General features: G+C 41.3%; 1 protein-coding gene across 2 annotated transcripts in view; it reads right to left on the bottom strand.

Annotated features, from left to right (window-relative positions):
* Nucleotides 1-19,534, bottom strand: part of kremen1 (kringle containing transmembrane protein 1) — a 64,122-nt gene extending 44,588 nt beyond the window's left edge. The window contains exon 1 of one of the 2 annotated variants that reach the window (XM_023290275.3): nucleotides 19,184-19,534. In XM_023290275.3, the coding sequence (XP_023146043.1) occupies nucleotides 19,184-19,262 (79 nt within the window). In that variant the 5' untranslated portion in view covers nucleotides 19,263-19,534. The remainder of the gene's footprint in view (nucleotides 1-19,183) is intronic. The other variant, XM_023290276.3, reaches the window with a different exon arrangement.
* Between the last annotated feature and the right edge of the window lie 5,740 nt (nucleotides 19,535-25,274).

The following is a 25,274-nucleotide window of genomic DNA, read 5'->3' on the forward strand; positions in this document are numbered from 1 at the left end:
GCAAGGACTCAGAGATAAGTGAGGCCATCGTAAAGATGAATGGACCATTTAAAAGCCCTGCGGATGCCCACACATCTATCAAGCTCGAGAGAAAAAGCCAATTTTACATCATAGTGGTGTGGATATGAGCATTTTATCCTTGTCCTGGAGGAAAATGAAGAGCTCATCCACTGATTGGACCGTCACCACTTCAGGCCCACTCCCCTCCAAACAAGCCCAGCCCCCTCCTCACACCCCTTTCCTTGTCACCAAGCAACTGTTGCGCTCTCGTCACATGGGCCTCAGCTTTCTTGTGGTTTCATCATAGGCCGTGATGGGAAACAGAACCACCACCGCATGAGAGACAGAGAGAAGGGGGGAAAAAAGCCTCCTATAAAATACATGCAAACCTACAAATAGAAAAAGTCCGGGAAAGGGAAGAGGAGGACTCGCCCTTGACCAAACCCTGCATTCACAAAATACAGCACCACCCCAGCAACGAGAGGAAGAAAAAAAATGAAAACAGCAGAGGATCGCTGAGAGAGAGCTAATCGCCCTGTTATTATATTTGCTAGGATTTGTGGCTAATGACTTCCACATTGCAACTTCAAATGCACTTGATGCTCCGAGTGGAGAGGGGCGAGGGAGAAAGAAAGAGTTTGGGGCTTTGGTCATGTGATCTCAAGAGCACAAACAAACAAGCTCACAAACAAATAGTTTCTCTGAAACACACTGCCAGGTCACACAAGAGCACTTATTTGTTGTGTTTGCTACGAGGGATGAAAAGCGGCGATAATTACAGACAACTGCTTCCTCACAGAGGGCTGACATAAAGAGCTTCCTTCCATCTTTATTATATGCTTTGGGCTCTGGGGACAGCAAAACAGGCTCAGTGCATGAGCAATATTTCTACTATAATAAAATTACACAAAATGAGTTTATGATAGAAGCATGCATGTACACAACGGAAAAGTGCAAAATGCACGCTGAAATGTACAACATTCAAGAGACCATCCTGAGGCTACAAAGAAAGATGACAGAAATGGCAGATTATTAATAGACAAGCTGCTCTCCTCCACGGTGTACTGGTAGCCATTACTGTTGTGGGTCTCATTAATGTCAGTGTAGTAAGAACATAGGCCAGGGCCAGGCCAAACCAGGCCAGATGTAGCGGGTTACAGAGTTCTGTTCTGAGAGGGGGGAAACACAGCTGGCTGTAACACATGTCTGGTTCCCCTTTTCTCCGACAGCATCTATTTCCACATCAAAACCTCATCGGACTTCAGACGATCGCTGCAGGACTGCTTCACATTTACGGTGCAGGATTCAGAGATAGCCACACACTCAGCGAGCCTGCTTTAATGAAGTTGCTTAGGAGACTTCTCAGAGGAAGGGGGCAGCAGTTCAGCAGTTAATGGACCACACCTCACCTCCCTGCTTCTCTGATCTCCCCTCTAAGAGGGGTTTTAAAAGCACCCTCATGTGGGAAGGTCAATGAAAGTGCAGAGAAAAAAGCATGGGCGCTTCCCAAGTGATGAGGAAAGATGCCTTCTAACTAGTTAACTTTGCAGACAATGACTCCTCAACGATGTTTTACAGTCCCTGCTTTCATTTCATGCCTTTTGTCATAGGTTGTAGCCCCAGATAACCAGGCCATAAACCAAGACCTCATTCAGTCCCAAAGTAGTCTCCATCATCACCATTCTTCCTGCATAAAACCCTCCGCTGCACCACCCCCCAAATTCACTACCACAGTAGCCACAGACCCACAGGACTCCCTGCCAAAGTTGCTGGGTAGCACCTATAAAACACGGCCCCATCTTGTTTTTGTGCGGCCTCTATTATTTAGCTCCGTAATGGAAAGAGTCTAATCTGCCAGTGGTGGGCTAAAAGTGCTGCCAAAATCCCCTCTGTTTGAAGTTGCTTGTTGCAAAAATGGAAAGCAAAAAAGGTTGTACGTATATATATATATATATATATATATATATATATATATATATATATATATATATATATATATATATATACACACATATATATATATATATATATATATATATATATATATATATATTTTTTTTTTTTTTTTTTTTTTTTTTTTTTTTTTTTTTTTTGCCACAAGCCACTCGCTGGCCCTAAAATTATGTCCTGAGTCATTCTGAAAAATTAATCAGCAAACATCCTGAAGCACATACAAACATGCACCTTTGTAGGATTTCCCGTAGTGGCTAAAAATGATCACTGACAAAACACAACACAGACGGACAAGGTTACGTTTGGCTCAGTGAATGGACAAGGATGGAGCAAGGTGGGATGATTTTGAGTTTTCACTTGGCAGACATTCAGGGAGTGACTGATGGGCTGCAGACTCTGACAATGACGTAAAAGACATTCAGAGATTTGCTGAAACCCTGAGGGGAAAAAGCCACTGGCAAAAAAAACCTCAACATCCGGGACCCGCCAGGCAGCCTGACATGCGGGTGAATGGGGATGTTTTGTTCATTTGCCTCCCACTGGTATCGCCTTCCAATTTCTTCAAAACACTCTCAACATGTGCCAGAAAGTAAGGCAGATTTCCAAACATTACAAGCTTCTTCACCTCTATCGGCATCCTTGTTTCACATAGTTTCTCCTACAGTATCTTAAAATCACATCCCTCTACTTACAATAAGACGACAGGGGTTGCAGGGCTAAACAAATAGAAGAGGAAATCTCCCACATACTCAACACATGCCACTGAACCTGCTCAAAACCAAATCTGACACCAGAGTAAACAGGACCTGTGCAGCCGGGAGACTTTCAGTGAGGCAGTGGAGGTAGAGAAGCTGAGGGCGTTCGGTTTAGAGCTAACCAAGGTGCACAGTTAGGCCGCCTGGGATCGATCCATCTTAAATTAAACCAAACAGCAAATTAGAGGAGAGCACTGAGACTGCAGCAGGGATTGTGAAAGACAGAGTGACGGCAGGGGAAGCAAAATTAAGCAGAAAAGAAGAGAGGCAAACGGAGAAGCAAACAGAGCGAGTCAGGGTGGGACAAAGACCGTTTTTATGATACCGCAGATTGTTAACCCAGGCTCTAATTTTCTCCTTCTTGTACATAGCACCAGTGAAGTGAAAACTTGGTTTATTTCGCATTTCCCCCTGTTACAGACAGGGCCGACAAAGCCCAGGCTTGTAAAATTAACAGATCACACAGACCCCAACACCAGGGGTCTGAGTTTGAAGGTACTGATCTCATTCCAGAGGAGCTCTGTGGTGCAGCTGCATGCTGGGGCCCTTTACCAACAAACAAACAAGCGACGCTGGGCTTGAGGGAGAGAAAATGCATCTTGCTAATGCATGTCATCCCCATATGGGCTCATCTTCACAAGCAGCCTTTGATAACCAGAGGATCTACGGCTGGTGATACAAGTCATGATGGCTCACTGTTGCTAATGGCCGTGCACACCTCCTATGGGGGTGTTTTAAGCTCACTCTTCTTTTTTGTTTTGCCTGTACATGGTTGGTAAAATGATCCCTCAGTCAACTTGTACTGTCAGATGCCCCGATAAACACATGCAGTGACAAAACACGCATTAATCTGCACTCCTACCCTCATCATTCCAGCTCTTTTTTCTCCCCCCTCCCTCTCTTAATACCCTTACTTCGCCCCAGATGCACTTACAGTAAGAATGAAAGGGAGCAATTTTCATCAGCAGAGCAGCCACAGTATTTTAAGATGGATCCTAAGTGGAGGGAAGGAAGGAAGGACACACAAACACACACAGGCTCCTTTGTTCCCTCAGTGGTGGGACCAGTGTCATTGTGGTGATGCCATTCTCACCCACTCATCGCTGCACTGTAGATATATCGCCCACTGAGGGTGTGTGTGAGCTAACATGTTTGTGCGTTCGAGTGCACACGTCTGTCAGTTGGCCTGACTCCTCTCTTCACAACAGGCCGGCCTTTTCAAAAGCGCCAATCAATTTTGCGGTAGCCTGGTGTAAGCTGTGCGGCCTCGGCTCGCCTCCTGCGCGCTCTCTCTCACCCGCTTCGTGTTGCTCCTGCCTTAACATTTTGATTCGCACACGGCGATGCACCTCAGAAAGTAAAGCCACCTTGAGCTGACATGACAGCCGGACAGCACCTCACGGAAAGGTGAGACACGGCGGAATAAGAGAAGGGTTGCCGCTAAACACACCTGTTTTCGATTGTCCTGTTTGTGCTCAGGTTTAGCCGGTATCTGAGGAATGTAAATTATACGTGGTTTGGTTGGAGCTGAAGTTCTGTCGGTGCTGTTGCAACTATTACAGACCTCCCCCCTCCTCACCCACTGGCCCCCAAACACACACTCTCTCAGAGGTCCTGTGTGATTACAGAGTTCAGGGAAGATGAGGTTTGACTAGGATAAATAAAGGTCTCAGGTTTAGGAGGGATTGATGTGACCTGCTCTGCTAATGTAAAAAAAAAAACAAACAAAACCAAACAAAACAACAGAGATCAAAAGCTCAGTCCATTCCCCTTGTTTATTCCAAAAAGACATCATTATTAACAGAAGAATCAGTCATCTTTTTCAGAGTGAATCGAGAAGCTGCAGCTCATCGAAGGCCGTTTTTTGATCGGTTCTGAGAATAAGAACAGGATGCCAGTAAACTGCACACCACTCATGTGTGATTCCTTTTAGTGGCCTTCGAGGGCACAGATGTTGCTGGAAACTTTCCTTTTTTTTGCAGAGCTTCCGAACACTATCCTACTTTGTTCTGACAGACATTTGCTGCCGCTTGGAAGAGAGTTTTATATACTTTGCTCAACTGTTTGGATTAGTTATTTCCTGTTGTGAAGATTCTTCTTGCCAGCAGTCATAAACGACATCAACATTTTAATTTGGGGAATGAGTGCATCAGTTGTAGCTAAAGAGTGGGTGGATGACTTATCTCTGGTTCTAGCTCCAGACTATAAGTCAGAGTATAAACTGGCAATTTTTTGTCTTTTTTAAAATCAAATCTTGCTTATAATATGATATGTTCAAGATGTAATTAATTAAGCAGAGTTATACAGTTAATAGGAATTGGTTGTGAACAAAATATGTTTAATTTAGATGTTTTTTTGTCATTTCAGTTGACAGATTTTGTGAGCCCTTGAAGTTTTATCACTTTTGCACAAATGTTTTATTTATTCCTTGTATTGGAGGTTTCTTTCTGCTTGCATCATTATCAATTAATCTGCTTATTATTTCCCAAAGAAACTGATTATTCAAGTCCATAAAAATCCCCATGAGATGTCAAAGTTAACGTCTTCAGATGCTATGAAGACATCAACTTGTTATCAAAGTAGTTTGCGTAATGGCTGTGTGAAATAGCGTAGCTGGAAAAGTAAAAAACAATGTGTGTAATCTGTCAATGTGTCTTGATATTCTCTAATCCAACCGCCAAGGCTGAGACGCCACACCAGCCTGGGGATCCTGAGCTTTATAGGCAGCTCTGAGGCCCCCTTTCAGTAACTGTTCCTCTCAGAGATGGAAGAACATGGTTACTGGAAATTGGGCTTAAGTTGATCAAGTGTCTGGGAGCTTAGAGCCATGTGTTGTGATTAAATGTAACTAAATCAGACAAACGGTGGATTTCATTCACGCTGTGGGCAGTGCAGGGAATTAGACTGACTGAGGAGGGAGGGAGGGGAGACTTTGCTCAAGGTAAATCAGTCTCGACAAAAATGGCAATAATGTTCATTTAAAAACTGAGGTTTGAGCAACTTCTTGCTCACAGTAGTGGATTAACAGACTCCATGTGTGGAGCACAAACATGCACCCATCTGCATCCAATGAATCTCCAGCATGCTCGTTTGGAGAGAGTGGTAAACACATCAGAAAAAAGGCCCCAGCGTGTTTGTTTTGTCTATCTTTGTAAACTACAGATGGAGGCACTGGTTTGTTCCCTCAGCATTCTTTGGTATGTTTAGATTTTTTACACTTTAAATCAATTTATATTGTGGAGAAAATCTCTTACATGTCAACACATTCTGCCTTAATCTCTGGCTGCACTCAATCACTTATTGTTATTGTTTGAACAATCCACAATCATTGTCACCAGATTCATTTAAATTTGCGGATGGATTCGTGTATTCGCAACATGCTCGAGTTTTTTCCTTTTAATTACCTTGCCTCAGTGACCTGGTCATGGCACCACAAGAGCACATTTCTACTGTTTGAAATCACAAAAGGTTGTCAGATAAACCGCAACTGAGCGAACTTCCAAGGACACAATAACAACAGCACAATAGGCTGCTACAGAGGGTACCACTGCGTTCAGCATCAGACCCCTTTTAAACAGCCACGTCTCCAGTTCCTGATCTTGACTGTGAAAGCGATCCTTTTTCATTGTGGTTTGTGCGGTGGTGGGAAGAGCAACAGTACTGGGAACCAGATGGCTCTGGTAAAAGACACGGGGCATCCCACCGGCCTCCCTGAGAAAGGGATCCATTACGGAGGATCTATTGAGGGCCAGTAGATTCTGTTTCATGGCATCGGCCAAGTGTGACCACTCCTCGGTTGGCGTGGGTCGAGCGCTGGTGCCATGTAGGCTGCTGCAGACCCGGCCCGTTTTGTGTTCACCTCTGAGAGCTGTATTCACCTTCGATGCTGGACAGACAACTAAATCAGGGCCTCTTGGCGACTTGGGTTACATCTCTTTTGACTTGAAGCCTCATTCAAAGGGCCTTGCATTGCAATGGGATATGAGCGGCTCCACGGCTTCAAGAACAATGGCTGTTTGTGACAACGGTTGACTGAGATGTTCCTCTGCATTTGTAACGTGAAGTCCATGAACTGTTTAATCTTAGTTAACTATCGCCAGAGAATTGCAGCTCGAGTTAATGGACATCTATTTCCATATTCTTTCAAAAAGCGACCACACTGAAACACACAGTTCGACCTCCGTTCTGCGCTCTCTGATCCACTGCACATTTCCTTGTCATGGCTTCTTAGCTCTGTCCGCTGCTGGCTTTGTTCCTTTGTTTGCTGTCCACTTAGTTACGTCTGCTCCCTTCACTTGTCCAAATGTTTGCTCTGTCCACTTAGCCATGTCCACTTGCTTGGCCTTGTCAAGTCAGTACTCTCTGTGGGCATTTCCTGCAAGGAGGAAAGGAGACAATTTGCCTCTTCGGCCACAAACTGCTACAGCTGGACACAAACCAGACCCCGAGGCTCAGCAGCGAAATTACTCTCCATTTATTTAAAGTGGTTGCCATTACTCTACCGCAGTAGAGCACAGACCTCAGTGGCCATGGCCCAACCATAACTGCAGTATAAAAAGAACTAAAGTTCGACGGACAGGTCATGTCTCACACAGTAGCAATTCAATATCCTCCCGTTATGTTCTTGGTTACGCTTCTCAAAACTCCGAATTGCATGTGACACCACAAAAATACATGGTTGCTTTGAAACTAGTCTGTGAAGATTTTTGTAAAAACACCCAGCCAATCTCTGGCGAGATATTTGGAACATGTTACATGTCTGAATCAAAGAAAGAATAACAGCTAATTTACCTTAATCATACTATGTCAAAAGCTTTATTAATAGTGCGTTCAAAAAGAGAACTACAGAGACGGGAAGCCAGTATGGTTTGGGGCCTGTACCAAAACAAATCAAAACAAACTTTAATCGTTTTTTCTTGGTTCTCCTTGAAACGCAGAAACAATACATCAGCCAATGAATGCTGAGAGGAAACAGCAAAGCTGCACTTCCCGTTATCAGCACACCCAGAGCTGATAACACTCACTCTGCGTTGTTATAAAAAATCCAGCTTAGAGGCAGAAAGTTCTATTTTGTGTAATGTTTTCATGCATCAGCCACTTCCTCCCGAGGGCCTTAAAATCTCCTTTAAAATTCCATTCTCTGTGAACGGAGTTTTGATAATGAAATCAATTGTTTGTTTGAAAGTTAATAGAATTCATAGAAGAACATAAGGCTCTATGGTATTTCATTACTGTTCTCAGAGTATTTGATTTACCCTCCTGCCCTGGAGTGTGTTCCAGCTGATGGGCTCTGACTGCTGCAGCGAGTACCAGCAAAGCCCAGACAGAATGTCATCCGGCATTGACTGGAGAGGGTCTCCTCATGCATACGCAAATGTCAAGGTACACAAGCAGCCAGGGAACACGGCTCATGCATAACAGTATTAAAATGTGAAGAGAGAGGTAGATCGGTTGTAAGAGAGGAAGCAATCCAACTTGGGGAACAATCTGGATAGTCTGAGACAAACTCATGTGAGAGAATAAGTAAGTGTATTACTTTGCTCCATTCAAAACCAACATGTCACAGTCATTCAGAAAAACACTCTGACTAGTCGTGACTGACCTTTGAGCAACAAAACCTCACAAACCAGTATTCTGACCACATGAGTGCACTCTCCCACCTAAACATTGTTTATCTCTTTCAAGCCCTGACAGTTGTGTACAGGCGGCAGCAGCTTGACAGCTTAATTCCATGTTGTCTCACAGGACCGCCTCCGTGGATCAGGCACTGAAGTGACACGCTCAACCTTGCAGCACTTTGTTTGGGGATGCCCTGTGCTTTACACGACTATCGCATCTGTCATGCCTCGTCACCTGCGAGGTGGGACTATCCACGCACCACCATCACCATCACGGACCCTGAAGCTAGAACTGGCCGGGCTGCTTTGCATGCCGGGTCGCCCGTCCAACCGCCCAAGCAGGTGGTGATTTGCACGAGGTGAGAGAAAAATGAAAGAGTGGCACGCGGCGGAAGTTTAAAAAGAGAAGCAGAGAGAACGGGGAACAACACAGAGGGAGGTACTTTGATCAAATGAGCGTAAGCCTTTGAACACGACAGGACGATATTCACAGTGGCACGATAATAAGCATGATTGTGTTTATAATAACTAGGTCCGTTTCTCCGTCTTACTGGTTGGTGGTTTTATGGGCGGTCCAGTCCCTTGGCATGGGAGAACAAGGGCGTTGCCCACAACTTGACCTTTGCAGGGCACCACCCAGAGGTCAACAGGAAGTAAATGGGCAGCAGATTGACATAGAAGCACACATTTCTGAGCTGGAGGGATTTTTTTCTCTTCTGTTCCCATCTATGAGCCAGATTCAACTTACTTTTAGCCAAGTAAATGAGGAAATTCTTCAAAACTTTGGCCTGTCTTCACAAGTCAAGACATGCTGAGTATCAAGAGAGTTGGGATATGCAAAAAGAAAAATACTCTGGTGTATTTTCTTTCATTCTAGACTTTCTAGCCTTCAAGCCTGGCTTCTCAATGAACGGACATTTCCTGGGCTTCTCATCTATCATCACTTCATACAGCTGCCACTCACTACTGTTTTTCTGTTGATTATTCTGATTGTTTTACTGATTTTCAGTTATTCTCAAGGATAAATTTTTCTCCAAATTCTTGTATAATGCAGCATACTACAAAAGGTAAGGAAGATTTATATATTAAAGTCCAAAATTGTGGTGTGGAACTGAAAAGTCAAAATAAAAAATACATAAAAGGAGGGTTTATCATTTAAGTTAGTGCATCTCCAAAGAAATCCAAGTTTCTATTGAACCCCTTTAAAAGAGTGAAAAAGTTCAGTCTATATATTAAACAAAGTGCAGCATGGACATGGTGGATACTTGACAAGCACAGAACAACTAAAGCAATTCATTTTCTCATTAACGTTGTCTTTGGAAGTGACTGCTGCAGTCTCGATGGATCATGTTTCAGCCACTATTTGATACTCATTCCCTTCTGACTATAGAAACACAAAATCTTTAAATAGTAAACAGGTTTTTTGGGAGTTATATGTGAATTAAATGTGAGCACAGACAGCAGGAGAGAAGTAAAGTGTCTCTGACTGAACAGCATCTGCATGTTTCTGTCAAGGTTTTCGTGTTTGTTTGTGTGATGATTTAAAATACTTCCATACTCTAGCATGAAAATGTCTATTGTTTTTAAAGAATCTTTTTTTTATAATGTCTTACGGTTATTGCACAGCCTTGAGGAACATTCCCTTTCCATTTCACTGCACATTCTACATAAGCATGTGACAAATAAAAAGTCTGGAATCTACTCTCGAAGCCTTGGTTCTTTGAACACCGAGTTGAATTTTGATGCTGCCGCTGCCATCCCTTTAGGTGTAGCGCTGACAGCAGCTCACCAATGATAGCAGATAAAACAGCTAATATCAAGATGTAACAATTACATAGTGACACTGAGGAAAGACCTTTGTTATCATGAACTGAAGTTAAATAATCATAAGTTAAAATATTGATGTCAGCGTCATCAATTATGCCATCTACCTGTAGCTGTTTTACTAAGTAGCTATGGCGAGCTGGTGTCACTGTTACTAGCTTTGAAATCTACCTTGTTGTCAAGCAAAGAATCAAACAAATGGACCAGAAAATTTGGTGCAACTCAGAGGAAGAGCATCTTTTCTTTAGAGAACAGTAAATTTGCAACTAATAAAATAATCTCCTCATCATTCTTCAGGTTTGGTACAATAGTTCCATAAATAACAGGTCAGCAAGAAAGTGAAATTATCTATCGCATTTTGCTATTTTTGTCCAATCAACAGCATTAAATGCAAGAATATTGAGTTTCTAATAATCTAAGACAGCAGGAAGCGACACAGAGATTAATCACTTTTTGCTTGATAAAGTAACAACTACCACGACCGCAACGGTAATTAATTTTCTGTCAGTGTCTCTCTCAGTGCTCATATTTCAAGTTCACTTTAAAATAACTTGATCCCCAGTAGCCTCACCATGCGGTGCTGCTAGCACAGTTGTACGTGTTACTCCCTCCGTGTGCAAACTAGCATTTTAGCATTTCAACAGTTCCAGTGCCAGTTGCAGTTAACGTGTGTAGTTGGGTTTTGTTAGCGTGTTTTTTTTTCTTTGCTAAACTTAACCTCTTGGGGCATTCCATTGAAGATTTACGAGGCCTCCGTATGTGCTGGTGTGCGACTCATTATGCATGGATGCAACACAAAGAGGAGACAGGCTGACTGGGTTCACTGTGAAAACAAGCAGGTCGTAATGGCTGGACCTGTGAGTAACCTGCAGGACCTTTAAAGGAGTGCAAAGTTTTATGGGGTGTATTGGTGTTTTAGAGAGATTAGCCCACTTGTCAGCTTACTCATCATTCCAGTGAGTGATGAGAGAACAGATAGCAAAAGCAGCCACGTGTACCCCAGCTAGATTATTCTGTCCTGTGATTGATGCAGACATCTTTGCCTGTCCTTGACTGAAAGGCAAAGGACTCACATTATCTCAAAAGTCAGAAAAGAGAATAACAGCTTTTACTCAACTTGGGTTTCCTCTTAGCTAGAGTGTAATCTATTTATCCAAATAGTTTTAGTGTCATATATGAAGATACTGGTCAAAACTCAATCCAGTGAAGTAGGAATATTGTTAAAGTCAATTATAGCTACATTTTAAAATGCAAGTATTTGTTCTCAGCAGCTGCTAATAAGGCAGATAATTCCTGTCAGGCTAAAAGTTTAGATTAGTTTTCAAATGTCACATAAAAATATATGCCATGCGTTCAAGTAAGTTGAAGAAGTTCTGCCCAGTGAACGTGTGCAGCTAAAAATCTTTATATACAATAAAAGTAAGAGTCATATGTTAATTAGGGCTGAATAATAATTCAAATATTATGGAAATCACAATATAGACAAGGAGCTGCAATTGTTTTTATAAAAGTTAAGACGTGCCACAGCATATATAATTCTAAATGAAGCAGCATGGTGCTACAGAGATGTCCTATAAGCCGTATGCTCCACACAGAAGAGAATGTTTTTATATTTTTGGGGGCGAAAAAGGTGTAAAAATGACTCACTAAAATCATGGCTCATATCACAACAGCAGCAATATGTGTCACAGCAATCACAATATAATGTTTTCTTGCCTATTCTTCAGCTCTAGTGTTGATTACTGATGTTCTCGGTAAATAAATGGAAAAAATATGAGCACATGTAGGTTTCTCTGTCAGCAATTGGTCAAAATGAGTTAAAGAAATATCAGCACATTGGATATTAAAGGCAAAAATCCTACATTGTACATCCCTGCTGCTAATCTTTCTAAATAAACAGATTGTACTGCACACAAAACTCCCCAAAACAAAACCACAATTTGTTGCTCTTCTTAATGTTTGAAGTGTGGATCAAATAGACTAATAGAGTATATTTTAGTGTTGTTTTAGTCACTACAAATCAATGCCATTGAATATGTAGTGGTGGAAGGGCCACAGTTAAGACATGTAAGTAGTTAAGTCAAATAGCAGTGCAGTAAAAATCAATTAAATGTATAGAAACTGCATGCAAAATACAGTTTTCACCTGTTATTGGTGGTATAATTCTTTAGATGTGGACACTAAGAAAGTGGTCAGATTAATTTAAAGTAGTGAGTATAAATGCAATGATCACTTAATATAGGTATAGCTGCAAGCATGTCCACATTTTTTGAAGGATATATTCCTAAACAAGTCACCTGAATAAATACAAAAGTACTACTACATGTACATGTGACTAAACTCTATCGTATTACCCAACTTTCAGCCTTGCTACTGGTCACCTGTCGCTCAGTACAGTGTATTATATTTCTGTTTGCTACAGGAAAAAAACATCTGACATCCATGAACAAGCAAAAGGAAAATAAGAATAACAAAACTATCATAGAGAAGTGACAACTTGGGGTAGAGGAGAAAATTGTAAATACAACACTGACATATTATGACCTTGATATAATGAACATACTATGAAACAACCACAGAGAGAAAACAGAATTCATTTGGAGTCATATCTCTGCTCAGCTGAAAAATAGATTACAATTAAATATTCACTCTTCCTTTGTCTCTTTAGCCGCTAAAAGTTCCACCATATTCACCAACTAGTCACTGACTTTAGATTTTTTTAAGATATTTATGGCTGATGAGACAATAAGTGAAACAAAACAATGGAGCTGAAAATTGCAAAAAACAAAACAGTCAAGTAAATTAAGCCGAAATGGTAGAAAGAGTGAAGGAGAACTGCAAAATTGGGCATTAATTCCCTATGAATGCGCCACTATACACACAAGTACTTCCATTTCGTCCACTATGAGAATACATCGATTAGTGCTGGTTATCTCAGAGACCATGTATCTCACCATCTTCATTAGCAGATGGATATCCAAGCTCAATGTATGAATGTTTTTGTAAAATCTAGAAATCCTTTTATTTTTTGTACTCACTTAAAACAAGACTGGTCGCTCAACAAGTTAATATACAGTCTAATTTACTTAAATCCTGATTCCAAAGCCAAGTAATGGAAACAGACTCCCACTGCTTTCCAGACATCCTGAACAGTAACTCACAGGAGATGTAGCTGAGAGCAAACAGTACAGTACGCCAACGTAAGCGAGCGGTTTGTCTGAACGTATGTCTGCTGCACAGAAGCTCACCAGGGGGAGGAGAGGTTTCCATCTCCATCTCTGAACCGGAAAAGCAGGAAGAGGGGGGAGGAAGGACCACAGCACCCACATCTGAGACCCAGACCCCATGCACCCTCTTCCTATAATGCTCCCTGACACTCCCCACGCTGACCACCGAGGGTTTGCCCTTATGTTAGAGTCCTTAACAACCCGCCGTCTCTCCTCAAACCATCGCGACCACCTCTGCCAACACAAGCTCGAGTTCCTTCAAACGGCTGAGGATGGCCTGTTATTATCCCTCTGAGGCCGGAGCAGCTCTGATTCACACACAGATCCTTCTTGTCTCAGAGGTTACAAAGGTTGACGGAGCTGAGTCATAAACTGCACTGTACGGGCTGCGTTTACAAGTGGAGGGAAGATTAAGTCGAGAGAGAGGGGGAGATACGGTGATGGGTGAACGGGGGAGTGTTGGGGAAAGACAGAAAGTGGAGTGTGTTGTTTGTGTGTGGGTGAGGTTCGAGTATATGAGAAGAGGATGTGAGACCTTCAGGTTTGACACTTGACATGGCCCCTTTAAAATCTTTAGCAGGAACATTGGGAGTTTATTGGGACTCCAGATGGTTACAGCTGCCTCACATTTGAACTTTAAACACACACATGTAGAGCTGAACTTATACTAAACGTGTGGATTTGCTGCTCTTTTAAACTTAAATCATCATATTCAGTGTCACTGGGATTTGGATTTGAAAAAGTTAACTCAATTCTGGACAGCTATGATGGTATTCTTTTTCTTTTCTGGATATGTTAATTGATTTATCATCAATTTAAAGAGATCAGAAGAATTTCAGTATCTACAGTTTCATTGCAATTGTGCAAACTCCATCTGCTGATGACTTTGGTTAATGTATAACAGTCACAAAGTGCCAGAAAACCACAGACACGACCGGTAACAGATAACCTTTAACAGTTTTGAGCAACTGATATTGTTGAAAATAATTACTAGCTGAATTTTTGTCACATGATTGTTGGTCACTGCTTAGTCACACGTGGCTTCATGGTTGCACTGAGGGGCACAGAACTTTGTTTTTCACAGAATATTGTTAGTGTGAACAGTTAATCTTTAGCTAATTTTTGCATGTTTAATAAAGTGATGTAATGAAATATCACAACTAAACACAAAGGGAGGTATAAAAAAGAAATACATGAATAAAGGAAAACAAAAACGATGGACTTGTTTACACTGAAATCGTAAAAGGCTCCTGGCATCGTGCTCTCCGCTGCTTTTCACTGACAGGTGAGCCATATATACAAAAACAAACACACAATGGCAGCACACTCCTGACTTGATGCTGAGCCAAACATCTGAAAATAACATAACCCATTCACTACTGACTCTTATCAATCACACGCCACACAGAAGCTGCGTAACTGTTGCCAGGACTGAAACGCTACAGTCCCATCCTCTATTTGAGCTACTGTTCAGATGTCAGTTCTGTCTTACAAACCACGATCACCTCGCTCACTGCGCTGCACGATGCTCACTTCTGTCTGTGGTCGACTGTGATGGATCCGACGGAGTCCAGGCCAACATCATGCCCTGCTGGACAGCGATTAGACACGGAGCAGGAAGCAAAGTGGGTTGCCAGATGCAACAGAGGGTTGCCAGTTTATGCAGCAGCTTATATGCAAGTCGGCCTACAAAGAAGAATCCCAACACATCCATCCCTCATCTGCACATCACTCTGTTTGGTGCCTGCACTGCTTCAAGTGCCAGCGCTGAAAGAAAGCAAAAAGCTTTAAATATCTCCACTTCAGCAGGAGGTTAGTTTGATGAGCTACATCACTGAACAGAAAAATTTGCCTCTGCATATCTTCCCAGAGTGGCCTTACAAGTTACTTCATGCATGTCTAGTTAAGTAGAGGCTTGGCAAAGGCTGCAGTTGAAATGAAAGCCCATAAGGCACCTCTCGCCTCCTTCCATCAGTCCAAGTTTCAGTTGGTTGAGATATTAACCTGATGTTTTTTTCATCAGGACGTATTTCTGACAGCTCTGTCTACTGTGATCACATCATGAGAGTGTATCCCATATTGGCCAAATGTCACAGCCTGCCCTTTTCAAGCCTCAGCTCGACACAACCAAAGCTAACTGATTTCCTTTAAAGGTGCAAGGAACAAAGTCCAGCGATTCGCAGGCTGTGAATCTCATTCATGCAAAAAATGGACTCAGAGATCTCAGTTTCTAACTTTTTTGCCTTGGTTGCAAATGACTAGACACAGTGAGGAAGTATTTTTCATTTTCATATTGTTTCATCTGAGTCATTTCTGCAGGTCTGAGTAGTGACATATATCCAGAACTTTACAAGAATGGATAAAGATTTAAAGATTTGCTCTTGGACTGAGATGCCTTTTAAATACACTTATTTGCCAGCAGTGTGCAGTTTAGCACATAGAAGGAACAGCAACAAGATCTACTCACAGTCACCTATAAAGCTCTCTAATGAACATGTTACATCTCCTGTCTAACCTTATGTAACATCTGCACTCACTGTGGGCTCATTTTTCACTGCAATATAAAGACAGAGAGCTTAACAATGTCTTTGTGAGGTACAACCGTTACAATGCCAAAAAATTCAAACAAAAGCAAAAATGAAAGCTGGAATCAGCATCCATCCAAGAAGTCATGAACCCCCACGCGAACAAGGGGAAAAAACTGTGACTCTATATACTACGGATGCTTACATATATTTGTGTAAACAAAGCCTGCAGCTCAGCTCCAGAATTTTTGTCACATGACTTTTGATAACAGTCGAGTCACTCATGGCTTTATGGTTGCACTGAGGAATGCAAAATTTTTGTTTTTGACAGAAACTTGTTAGTGCAAACAGGTGGGGCTTTTTTGGCAAAAGTTGAATAAAGCGGTATAAAGCAATGTCATGATTTTAAGATTTGATCAGGTCATATTATTGAACAGCACATCACAGATGAATGGACTGTTGAAAGGCTAAAGATCTGACAACCGTTTCTGTTTTTACAGTTTCTTGCTCAGACAAACTGTGTAATTTTGGTGATTTTTTAAAAACAATAACACGCTTTACAAAATACCGCCAGCGGGTTTGGGAGTTCAGGGAGTTAATGCATAAAAAATTGTATGAAAAGCAATTTAGCATTCACTGCAAGGCTGTGCTGAGCTATTTCTAATTCTTAACCTTTAGTAGAGATGCAAGGAACTTAATGCTTATATATTAAAAATAGCATATATATAATGATTGTCACTTTTACACTTTAACTTTTGCACAGATTAAACAAATGAGATATAAAAAGTTGATTTGTGAAATTCAAAGGTGCTGATAGGCGGTTTCTGTTATGATTGTGTCCAGTCTTGCAAGCTAAACTCATCTCCTGCTGGCTGTTGCTTCATAGACAGATATAGGAGTGGTGTGTTCTCATCAAAGAGTCGGCAGGAAGGCAAATAAGTGTATTTCTGCTTTAATCATTCCTCCACACCAAACAAGGAACCACGAAGACGGATTGTGGGCTATACATGCATGTACGAACAGGAAAGCAGCCTGCTCACCCTGCCACTGAATCTCAAAAGGATCACGGCATTACTGGAACATTGACACTGGCCGCTTCATCAACAAGTCGCCTCAACTTCCAGCTCTAAAAAATGATGCATCATTTACATAAACAAAAGACACGCGCTCGTTTTTACCAGTCGTGGACACCAGGAACGTCAAGAATAACATAAATCTCATGCAATTAACCAGCACGAGCTTGCTTCAGTACACCAACACCATGACCTGCATCACTACCAGCTTATAGAGCAACTCAATTATGCCTCATTTTGACAGCTTCCACTTGTGTGTACATTTGTGTGAAGGGCCTAAGCAGCTGCCAAAAGAGCAACGGCAGGCACCAGCCAGACGCATGAGTTTCTTTATAAAGCCTGAGTTCAGGTGGAGGAGCAATCATATACATTATGGATAAGAGTCTGTGGTTGACTAATACCCTATACTGGGAGAATGAAGTGTGCTCAGTGGAAGATTCTCACATTTATAGGTTGCATAAAGGCACTTAACCGCTCCACAACTACAAGCGACATGTCATCTCTGACCCTTTCATACATTTTCACCTGTGCATATACAACTCTGCGTGTGATTATCTCTCAGATGAAAAGCACTTTTGCTCTTATTACGCTTCTGCTTCATGCAATGCTGCACTCCACGGGGCAGTGAAAGCCCTCCAGTGGAAATGTTCCAGATGCTCTGTCACAAAAAGCAACAGCGGCTTTCTGGCTTTCTGGACAGCATTACGAAGCTGCTGCAAGTCCGAGGTAAGAAGCTAAGTGGCCCACATTCTTTTTTCTTCATAACATCACAGACATATTCACAGTGTTGTTCAGAAAATGAAGCTGGAGTATGCAATAGAACAAATTAGCCAACACTAACAATAACAACAAAGCAAGATGAGGAAGCAGCTGTGTGTGTCACTGTACACGCAGAAAGCTTTAATTGTGTATTTTGCCCTCAGGTGCTGTCAGGTTTCACATCCAGTTTGACCTTTTAATTGCACAGTTCAAACATATTAAGTCAGGATATCTAACCATAAGAGAACATGAGTCATACCTTGCATTTACAACAAGAGCCTGACTTCTTGTAGACACATTAAATTATTGTTTTACTGTACAGTAAATATGGCACAGATGACTTTAACTAAACATAAACTTGGCCCTTTTTCCCCCTCTCCAGTGTTATGAGGGGGAATACCATTGCTTTAAATACTTTGTTAATACATAGGTACACATGGGAGTACTTACGCACTAGCCCAGATGGTGGACCCTCTAATTTGAAATCCAAGGGTATAATTAAGAGACAAAAAAATTAAAAAGGAAAGCATGAGGATTTGCTGCTGCGACATGAAACGCGGCGCAAATTACAGAAAGGAGCAGCTCGGTTTGTGCGGTCATCATTATTAGATATTCACATTAAAGTAAATATTCTTTGAATGGAAGGAAAGGGGGGATCCGGCTGCAACTTTGAAGAGGAAAAGCGAACCCCTGCGTGTTCATCCGAGCTGGATGGCGAATTAAATAGATGATATCACATGACTGAGCCGTGGGTTTCAAGTTCATTCCGGTGGAGGGGGAACCGTTTAATTACAGCAACAACAGCCAAGCAGTGCGGTGCAAACAGTGGTAATATTAGAATGGAAATTTAAATGAATAAAAAAAAAGTCCTGAAATGAAATTTGAATGTGCAGTAAAGTTAAAAGGTTCAGTGAAGGAAAACACGGGACAAACAGCGCAGGAGGAATTGGAGAATCCTGTGCGTAAAAAGCTGCTGGTTTGGATCAAAAGCTCGCCTGATTAAATCGAAATGACGCGTTTGGATCAACAGATATTCCCCATGATGCGTAAACGTTTGTTTCCCGGGACCGAGACCGGGACACATTTGGATACGGTTTGGACGCAAACGTTTACCCTACTAGGTGAGGATGTAACCCGCCACTCCGCTCCACCGACACCTCAACGTGCCAACTGAACAACAACACGATCTCTCCCCCCTTTTGCGCTCCGGCTGCACTCTGGAAAACCTCTCCGTGAAACAGCTCACGCGGTTTGGAGCAACAGTGGGATTTGGATGGGTTAAATATGAATGAAGGTGCACGCTGGCGTCAAAAGAAACTCTCATTTTGCAACAGTAATGCACTTTCTAGTGCGCGTCGTAACATTTCTCTCGCTTCTCCGGCGCGCAGGAGGAAAACTTTAGAGACGGAATCCATCCCGGGAAAAGGCGAGCAGAAAAGTTTGACTTACCGGTGTCGAAGTGACTAAAAGCCGCGGAGGAAATAAACCCAGCGAGCAGGAGCGCAAAGGTGACCGTCCAGGAATCCATCGTGTGGTTAAAGAGTCTGAAGCGGCTCTCAGGTGAAGTGCAGCCTGACGGACGGATGCGCGGACCGGCCGGCGAGGCTGCTGGACTGACTGACTGACTGTCTGTCTGGATCTGCGTAGGAGTCGCGCTTTAGACGGCGTTAAAAGTCCCTGAACTTCAAGTCAGCTCCTGCAGCTACTACTACACTGACACCACAAAGACGAGACCAGATAGTAGAAAACAGGGATCCTATTTCCAACCCATGTGACAGGAAATAGGGGCAATGGATTCAACCTGCAGCGCAGAGTGAAGCAGCAGCAGCCAGAAAAGAGGAGGAGAGAGGGAGGGAAGGGTGGTGGTGCTGGGGTTTGGAAGGTGGACTCTGTGGTGCAATGAACAGCAGATCTTAAAGGAGGGGAGAGAAAAGCTGGTTTAAAGCATATTCCTGCAGTAATGACCCAATAATAAGTTTCATACTGCAGCAAAACTAACAGAGGGGCATTAAAGAAGAAGAATATGCATTATATGTGTTGTGATACACACATGGAAGTGATGCCATGTTCACTGGAGCACCAGAAACACATTATTACCGCCTTCTGAAATATTATGTCTTGGTTTTTATGTTCTGGTCTAAATCTAATAAGAGGTCCATTATGTTTGGACACCCCTGGGCGATGTCATACACAATACTCCTACCTCAGCAAGGCATCATTTTAATAGACACCGTGCAGAAACAGTGAGAAGTGAAAGGGGTTTGTACATGAACCTGGAAGAGCAGCACTTAAAGTCCCCATAGATTAGTACAGTCCAGATTAATTAGGAAGTGGGTGACGCTGGGGAAATTAGTTGTTTGTTTGAGGAGAAGTTCTCTTTTTGGTTGTTTTTCTTGCTGCTGGAGTGATGATCAAAGCAAATTGAGATCACATAACATGCATTAGTGCTTTTATTTGTCTGCCTTCTTCTGCTAAAATGTAATAGTAATGTTGGAACCTCTGATGGGACTAAGTCTCCTGGTGTAATTTTGGGAATCAAAGACTTCATTAGATTTCTCAAATTCAGAGAAAAAAGTCTGCTTTTGAATACATTTGCAAATTATGTTCAAATTTTAAGCATTCCCTTGAAAATTTGTAGTGTTTGCATAAGCGCTCTCAAAGAAAACAACAATTAGAACATAAGATGAGTATGAAAAGTAAAAATACTGAATGACTTTTCCTTTGCTCATCTCCACTGCAGCTCGTCTTTTCTTATTCCCCTGATATAAACAGGTGCAGTAAGTGTGCAAGGCAGCTTTCAGTGTTTTTCACTCCAGGTGTTAAGGGTGAAACAGCACCCTCGTGTGTTACACTAAAAGCACCATGCAGTTCTGAGAGTAAGTGTCCGAGCCAAAAGCAGCCACTTAGCCTAAAAATAGCAAATCCGGAATGATCTCACCACTCAAGAAGAAGAAGAAGAAAAAAAAGGCCCAACGTTTATTTTGCCAAAACCGACAGGGTTGAGATGGGGTGCACTGGGAAAGTAATCTAGCATGACGTGTGCCCTTTAGAGAAATGTAACTGTACGGCCTTGAGACACTGGCTGGTAAAAGCTCCACTTGTATTTGGTTAAAAACACAGAGAAAGAATTACTTATAATTAAACCACGTTAACTGTGGCTATGACTGAAAACCTTTCCAAGCACTGCATGATGGCTTGTTGTCAGTCTTACTGCTATACAACAAATATCCTAAGTACATATTCTCAAGTAATGCACCTTGCTACTTTATACTTTTTCTAAACTACTTTTCAAGACTCGTGTACTTGTTGCCTTCACTGTATCCATCTAGAGCTATACGTTACTTACAGTGGAACTCTAGATCTTACATGCAAAAAACACAGAAAGCAAATATTCTACATTTAGATATACATGAATACAGATCATTAGAATGTAAAGTACTTTAAATTAGCTCAGCCTCTACGAGCTTTCACACATTAATTACATTTTTATACCTCTTTATAATAATATACTGGGTGTCCATAAAGTCTCTTTACAATTTTAAGTATTTATTACAAAGGCAGTTGGTAAGATATCTTAACCAGATTTGTTTTATTGTAATCAGTGTTTATTAAAGTTTGTAATCACATTGAAATTGTGTGTTTCAGGTATCCTGTTGGTGAAAGAGGTACTGTTAAATGAAACCCTAAAAAATGGCTACTCCTCAAGAGAAGGCACAATGTGTATCATGGTTTATTGAGACACAATTGGATGTGCAGACTCAGCAAAACCACAGAACTAAGTATGGAAGAGAGACATCATCACTTCTTTCAATTCGTGCATGGCAAAGGAAATTAATGGAGACAGGGACAGTGCTGGAAAAAGGGAGGACTGGGCGACCAAGAACATCTGAGGAAAACGTCCATCGTATAAGACAATCCTTTGCTTTTTCTCCCACAAAGTCCATCCATACTGCTGCCAGTGATACGGGACATTACTGACTTGAAGCAGAAGATTTCTGATGCCATTGCCACCATTCATGAGGTTAGGCTACAGCAAGCATGGCAAGAAATCGAGTACCGTCTTGATGTGCTTCATGCAACTAATGGTGCCCATATAGAGGTGTATTAAATGAGGTAGAAAAAACTTTGACAACCACTGATTACAATAAAACAAATGTGGTTAAGATATCTTATCAACTGCCTTTGTAATAAATTCTTAAAATTGTAAAGAGACTTTATGGGCACCCTGTATAATAATCATTTTATTTATGATTCTTAGTCATATTAATGAATGCATTATTTCTTTCTTTTATCACTGTTTTTTTCAGATTAAAAGTGAACAGTTGTCCTGTCTTCCAAAACACAAGCTTGTTCAGTTGCCGATTATCGAAAACATTATATTTACATTTACAATGCTGGAATCAATTAGTTTTTGACATTCCTGCTTTTAAATTGCTCAGTGAACTAAAAAAAATACTTTGCAATTAATTTTCAGTTGACAGATAAATCAAGTAATTGACGAAGTTCTGTTCTTGGACATATACTTATGACAAATTTTCAATTTCTAATGAAATATTATTTGCCCAATAGGCTTCTTCTTGCTGGAAATGCTGTAACCAAGATATAAGACATTGCGTTAGAGATCTAAATGATAAATTCTAACTATTTTTATGTTTTTTTTTTACATTTTTACCAAACATGAAATATTATAATAATGTATATATATATATTATATATTATATATATAATAATATATCCCTTGAAATTATCACAAATATTGGAGAATATGCAGCTTTTATACCATTACTAAATGGCCCTGGTAGTGTCTGCCATGTTCTACAGCGTTCTAATATATTATAAACTGTTTACAAGTCAATTGCAAGTCCTGGCCAAAACCAAAGAACTGAGCAAATTTACTATTATGGTCCATCAGTGAGAGAGTTGTGCATTGTGGCTCACAAGATGGAGAAAGGCTGCTAAATCTTTCCCTGCCGACAGCACTTGATGCAAATCTCACAGAGCGTGGTTGGAAGCCAAAAATGACACCTGTGCTGGCAAGAATAACAGTGCGAAAGGCCAAGAAGTATCGAAAGATCATCACCAAGACCATTGTGATGAATCTGAGCAGTTCTGTACCAACATCTCCTGCAGACATTCCAGCAAACACTGCACAAGAGTGATTTTCTTGGATGCTGACCAGGCAGGACTGCATGTCTCCAAGGCAGGAACACAAAGCTCATCTAGCCTTTGCAAAAGCTCACCTGGACAGAGAAGAAAGCTTCTGGTCTTCAATTCTGTGGTTGGATGAGATCAAGATGGAGTTGTTTGGATGCAAGAAAGTGGCTCTAATTTGGTGAAAGAAAGGAGAAACAACCAACCTCAACTTAAATATGGTTGTGGCAATGTTTCTGGGTGTTTTTTAGCCAATTGTAAAGACAAAGTTGAAAAAAGCAAACAGCATTAAGAGAAAAGAGGATAGCAGAAAAACTTGCTCCTGGGCAACATCGGACCTTTAAACAAGACAAAGATCTGAAACATACAGTCACAGTGGTGAAGAATTGGTTAATCAAGGCAATATTTAAATGTTGGGGTCTAGACCTCAATCCCAACAAGAATCTGTGGAGGGAAATGAAGACCAGAGTGATGGAAAAAAAGATTTCCAACCTCAAAGAGCTGGAGATCATCACAAAAGAGGAGACATGCAGGAAGCTTGTTCATAATTATATGAACCATTTGATTGATGTGATTGCAAATAAAGGTCATTGACTACTTAGAAACTGTGGACTTTAATTCAAATGAAAAAAAAGAAGTAGTTCAAATTCACCACTAAGATCCTGAACACAGTGTCTTACTGTCTAACAGGGCTCCAGACTGTGGCCCAAATGGTCGCATTTGCAACCTTTTTTGAGAGTGTGCGAGTTGAAATTTGAACTGGTTTCATTTGTGTGAGTGAATGATGGTCATTAAGCTGTATGGTGTCGCTGTATTACTTTTATTACTTCAGTGGCTCTGTCAGTCTGTCCGTGCCTTGTGCATAAAACAAGCTGTTTAGTTGATGTGAGTGAAAAAGATAAAGTGATCTGTAGCTGATTATTTAAAAAGAAAATGAGGGAAGAGGAGACGGACAGAGAGAGGTCAGATATAGTCACACCTGATGATCAGAGGGCAGGTGGAGGCAGGAAAATATTCAACCAGTGAAGGAAAAATAGCAATTCATTCAATTACAATGGCTAAAGCAGAGTAGTAGGGCAACAAAATTAAACAAACACTAATCACAATAATGATTTTATCTTGGCACCACTACATGAACACTATCTGCTGTGGTATTTAGGATGAAAAAATGTGGTCTTCTCGTGGAATGCAGAGCGCACCTACACTACCGTTCAAAAGTTTGGGGTCACTTAGAAGTGTCCTTATTTTTGAAAGAAAAGCTTTTTTTTTTCAATGAAGATAACATTAAATGAATCACAAATACAGTCTAGACATTGTTAATGTGGTAAATGACTATTGTAGCTGGAAACGGCTGATTTTTAATGGAATATCTACATACAGAGGAACATTTCCAGCAACCATCACTCCTGTGTTCTAATTACACATTGTGTAATTACACATCTACATTGTGTTAGCTAATGGTGTTGAAAGGCTAATTGATGATTAGAAAACCCTTGTGAAATGATGTTAGCACATGAATAAAAGTGTGAGTTTTCACAAAAAACATAAACTTGCCTGGGTGACCCCAAACTTTTGAACGGTAGTGTACATGCACTGTTTTTTGTTTTTAAGAGCACATGTGGAAAAAAATCACTCGGTTTTATCTGGGACAAATGTAACATTAGAACACTCTAGTGTACTCTTTTCAAGGTCATTTTTGGTCACACACCTGTTTAAACACACTGCAGCCACCCAGCTGCAGCTACCGCAGCCTGCAATGTGGGGCGTTGAGGGAACATCGGTAAATGTGGTGTCTATCAATTAGCAGATGTTCAGCAAGTGATGTGTTTTGCCTGTGACAAGGTGGGAGGTGTTACCAGTGAAAAAGTTAGTCTGGAGCCCTGTCTTATGGCACTTATTGTTGTCATTGCCAGCCAGATAAAACCTACTAATCCAATAAAAAAAAAAAAAAAAAATCACAAGTCATCATCTGAAATGGTCATGAATGTTTTGGGGCTTAACTGTAAGTAAAATTTTGAAAGCAGAACATTCAAAATCTGAAAGACCTGAATACTTGTTCCTCCACTGTATTCTCCAGTGCACATAGAGAGCATTATTTCACAGTGACATGACATGTTGTGAATGGGCATGTCCTCGTACAAAGCAGATTCTGTGCCAGACTGAATAAAAACTACTGTGTGTCCATATGAAAATGAACCTCAACTGGAGTCCTGTCATTACCTCCCATCTCCCCTGCTATCAGCCTGTGATGTCGTGCAGCTTTGGTAGCAAGGCTTCCTTTGTCTTCTTTTTCTATGTGTGTGTGTGTGTGTGTGTCTGATCACATGCTGGGCTTGTCTGTACACGCTGCCTGGCCACATTCCTTGTGGTCTGCTGGAGTTACTGTAAT

Source organism: Amphiprion ocellaris, chromosome 6 (assembly GCF_022539595.1).
Source record: "Amphiprion ocellaris isolate individual 3 ecotype Okinawa chromosome 6, ASM2253959v1, whole genome shotgun sequence".
NCBI lineage: Eukaryota > Metazoa > Chordata > Actinopteri > Pomacentridae > Amphiprion > Amphiprion ocellaris.